The sequence below is a fragment of the Trypanosoma cruzi genome, genomic scaffold (assembly GCF_000209065.1).
Source record: "Trypanosoma cruzi strain CL Brener 1047053516305 genomic scaffold, whole genome shotgun sequence".
NCBI lineage: Eukaryota > Euglenozoa > Kinetoplastea > Trypanosomatida > Trypanosomatidae > Trypanosoma > Trypanosoma cruzi.
In genome coordinates, this window is record NW_001849271.1 from 15,462 (window position 1) to 19,364 (window position 3,903).

The 3,903-nt window shown below is 55.0% G+C and overlaps 3 protein-coding genes across 3 annotated transcripts, besides 7 other annotated features; all 3 read left to right on the forward strand.

The window, feature by feature from the left end:
* Positions 1-1,297: a sequence feature (heterozygous, Esmeraldo-like haplotype).
* Tc00.1047053509625.10 (RNA helicase, putative) lies at positions 1-1,732 on the forward strand (the record flags this gene model as incomplete). Its single annotated transcript, XM_798075.1, has 1 exon — positions 1-1,732. A coding segment is annotated over one exon (1,732 nt), but the record flags the coding sequence as incomplete, so codon positions are not given.
* Positions 1,298-1,818: a sequence feature (areas merged during assembly that could not be assigned to a particular haplotype. This can correspond to areas where the two haplotypes were merged or to regions with more than two copies in the genome that were merged during assembly.).
* Positions 1,819-3,903: a sequence feature (heterozygous, Esmeraldo-like haplotype).
* Positions 1,944-1,973: a sequence feature (AT_rich).
* Positions 1,984-2,853, forward strand: Tc00.1047053509625.20 (hypothetical protein, conserved; the record flags this gene model as incomplete). Its single annotated transcript, XM_798076.1, has 1 exon — positions 1,984-2,853. One exon carries the CDS (start codon positions 1,984-1,986, stop codon positions 2,851-2,853), a length of 870 nt encoding a protein of 289 aa, XP_803169.1.
* Positions 2,894-2,928: a microsatellite.
* On the forward strand, positions 3,060-3,857 carry Tc00.1047053509625.30 (hypothetical protein, conserved; the record flags this gene model as incomplete). The annotated part of the gene is made up of 1 exon (XM_798077.1): positions 3,060-3,857. The coding sequence occupies one exon, from the start codon at positions 3,060-3,062 to the stop codon at positions 3,855-3,857; it is 798 nt and encodes a 265-aa protein (XP_803170.1).
* Positions 3,158-3,308: a sequence feature (GA-rich).
* Positions 3,884-3,903: a microsatellite.

A 3,903-nucleotide genomic window follows, 5' to 3' on the forward strand; every position in this document is an offset into this window, starting at 1 on the left:
GCAGTTTGGCGTTGGCATTCATCACGCCGGGTTGTTAGGGGAGGACCGCACAGTGGTGGAGAACGCATTTCTTTCAGGAAAGCTGCAGATTCTGGTGGCGACTTCGACTCTTGCGTGGGGCGTTAATTTTCCCGCACACATGGTGGTGGTGAAGGGCACGGAGTATTACGATGGGAGGACCAAAAATTACGTGGACTACCCCATCACAGACGTGCTGCAGATGGTTGGTCGGGCGGGTCGTCCGCAGTTCGATACAGAAGGGGTTGCACAGGTGTTGTGCCACGAGCCCAAAAAGGGTTTCTACCGCAAGTTTCTCTACGATCCCTTTCCGGTTGAGAGTACGCTACACAAACAGTTGCATGTACACATCAATGCTGAAATTGTTGCCGGGACCATCACGACACGACAGGATGCCGTGGACTATCTGACGTGGACGTATCTTTTTCGCCGGCTTGTGAAGAACCCGTCGTACTACGGCGTGGAGGACCGCTCGCCAAAGGCGGTTACAATTTTTATCTCCACACTTGTTGCCAACGTTTTAGACGAACTTGAAGCCTGTGGCTGCATCGCGTCACCCGGAGATGACGAGGAGGACGATGTGAGTCGTAAAGTGACTGGAATGAGTGCTGCTGGCGGCACTGATGATGAAAAGGACCCGGACGCTTTGACGTGTACTGTCCTCGGCAGGCTATGCTCATACTACTATCTCTCACACAAGACCGTCCGTTACTTTGATGCACACATTGGGGCGGACAGCTCCCACGTGGATGTCCTGAAGGCGTTGTGTGAGGCGGAGGAGTTTAATGAGTTGCCTGTGCGGCACAATGAGGACAAACTCAATCTGGTGCTCAGCCAATTATTGCCATTTCCTATTAATCCAAACAACGCGGAATCCCCACATGTGAAGGCGTTTCTGCTCTTTCAGGCGCACTTTGAGCGGGCTAGTTTGCCCATTTCAGACTACTACACGGACCTGAAGTCCGCACTTGACAATGCCGTGCGTGTCGTGCAGGCGATGGTCGACATCACGTCAAATAACGGGCATCTGTACGCTGCGCTGCGATGCATGTCGTTGCTTCAGTGCATGGTGCAAGGCATTTGGTGGCACTCCAGCACCCTGCTTCAGATACCACACGTCACGGCGGGAATGTTACCAGTGATTGCTTCACGCTGCGGTAACCTTGAGCACGCGGCGCAGGTTGCAAATAGTTCCATCACCGCGCTGCAAACATTAAAAGCGGTGCTCCGCGAAGACTGTGGCCTGAGTGAGACGCAGCTGCGCGAGGCGATGGCGGCCATACAAGGGTTTCCTCTCATTGATGTGCGACTCTGTCTCTCCCGCACCCCCGACCGAACCTCCAACAGCGGGGACGCGGAACACTCGGATGATGGATCAAAAACAGCCGCCGATGTGACCTACACACTGACGGTGCACCTCACACGTCTTTCAGTTCATAACAAACATGTCGTGGCCCCGCACTTCACGAAACCAAAGGATGAGCAGTATTGGCTAGTGGTGGGCAACGAGAAAACGGGTGAGTTAATCGCCTTGAAGCGCGTGAACCGGCTTGTGAATTGTGTGGAGTTGACGTTGAGTTTTGAGTGGGACGACGAGTGGGCCGAGTTTGCAGAGGGCGGCGCGGTGGCTCTCAGTCTGTACGTCGTGTGTGACTCGTACGTTGGGCTCGACCAGCAATACAACTTCAGCGTGCCAGTGCCCGTGGACATGTGACATGACGAGGAGTACAAAAGGGTGAAGGAGAAGGAAAAAAGAAAAGGAGGTGGGTTGGAACAGTTGGGGAATGGACTCGAAGGAAGGAGGCGTGTGTGTGTGTGTGTGTACGGATAGGAATAAACCGGAGCGAGGGAAAGTGGGGGGGAAAAGATACGAAGGCTGCACGAGTAAAAGTGGTGGCATGGCGATGGTGGAGGAAAACAGTAACTTATTTATTTAATTATTATTATTTTTTTTTGCGGCCATCCATGATGCGGCGTGTTTTGAATTACTTTTTGCACACCCAATTTTTCGGCCTCTTATTATTATTATTTTTTCTCTTCGTTTCTGTTGGCTTCGCTTTATTACTTCACATCGCCACCACAAACAAACACGCACACACACAAACGCAGTTCTGCTGTCGTGTCCTTCTCTCATTCCCCCCGTTGCAGCAGGCAGTAACAGCGGCGACAATGGGCGCTGCCCCAATAATCACCGGGCGTTGTTTTTGGGGCAGACGGACGACGCCCAATGGCCCACTGGTATACACCGCTGTCGGCTCTCAAAAGGGGAGTGATGACCGCCGGAGGACACCGATCAGTTTTATCGGAAACACGTACTATGAGCGGCGCTTCGGGGGTTCGAGGTCAACCCAAAGTACACCACTTGGCACCTCGTTGGCACTGCCGTCACTCCGCAACGGGGACATTCTTGTGAAGATGGGCTCTGCCACACCGGCGTCGTTGCGTGGCCGTCGCATTGTTGACGTGACGGGTATACAGACAAGTTTCTTTGATGCCTCAGAACGAAACGCCCGTGCGCGTTGTTGCATCGACGACGTTGTACATTCGATGCATATGCACGACGGCCACGAGGTGCCGGAGTTGAACCGTGGCACTGTTGACATTGGCAGGCTCACCGTGTTGTGTGCATTTCCTGTTGCCGGCACGGCTTCTCTGCTCGTGCTGGAGAATGCCTCGCAAGCTTTGTTGAAGCGGCGGTCATTGGGGTACCGCAGCGAGGAGGAGGGCGTGCAGCTTGTGCGGGTTATCGCAGAGAGTTGCCGTGCCGCTGCGTTGCGCAGGATTTGTCTCCATCCCGTCATGCGCAACGATTGCATTGTTGGTGTCCGTCTTTAGCGGGGCACCGAACGGGGTGTGGATATTGAAGTGGGCGCTGTATATATATATATATATATATATATATATGTGTATGTGTGGGAAGTGGCGTTTGTGTTTTTCCCGTCTCCAAACCGGGTTTTGAGGGACGATAGGCCGTTGCTGCTGTTTTTTTTTCTTTTTTTCTTTTTTCCTGGTGTGTTTGTGCGGGAGGGAGTGACACGGCAATGCCGAGCGGACCCAAGTCCAATAAATATGTGAACCGCCACGCCGCGGAGGCCCGCGAGCGCGATCAGGAGCGCCAGGCGAACGCGAAGGCTGCGCGGGAGAAGGATAGGGAGGACGCCATGTGGGCGGAGGACGATCAAAAACAGCTGAAGAAGCAGGAGAAACAGCGTGAGACGGAGGAGAAGATGCGGAGGCAAGCCGAGCTGAAGGCGGAGCGGAAGGAGCAACTGGAGCAGGAGGAGCGGGAGTTGGGCCAAAAGGTGCCGCAGAAAGTGACAAGGCGGCAGCTGCAGAAGGATCTATCCAAGATGCTTAGCGACTACGATAAGCTTAAGGAGAAGGAGCGGCAGCGGCAGCCCGGGGCTCTTGTCAAGGACGTGGGTGCTGCGCTGCCGGAGGGCAACCCGAACAGGATGGCGAAGAACGATGACAGGAACAACAGCAGCAACGAAATCAAAGCAACTGGTGGCATCAGTGACGCGCTTTCGGCGTTGCAGTCTGGCATGGGAACGGGCGGTGTGTCTGTGCCGGAGGATCGCCACATTGGCAGGCGTGCACGCGTTGTTTACAGGAAATTCTGTGAAGAGCACCTTCCCAGGCTGCGTGAGGAGAAGCCCGGGCTGCGCCGTCCGCAGTACAACGACTTGCTGTGGGAGATGTGGCAGAAGAGTGAAATGAACCCCTTCGTGCAGCGCAGCGAACAGCGGTCCAGGGAGCGCCTTGAACAGGAGCGCCGGTGGATGGAAGGGGAGGATGACGACGAGAGCGATGGCGGTAACGAGGCGGAGAAGGAGTAGGGGAAGAGCGTCTAGAGGATTGGAAAGGGGGGGGGGGGGGGGGGGG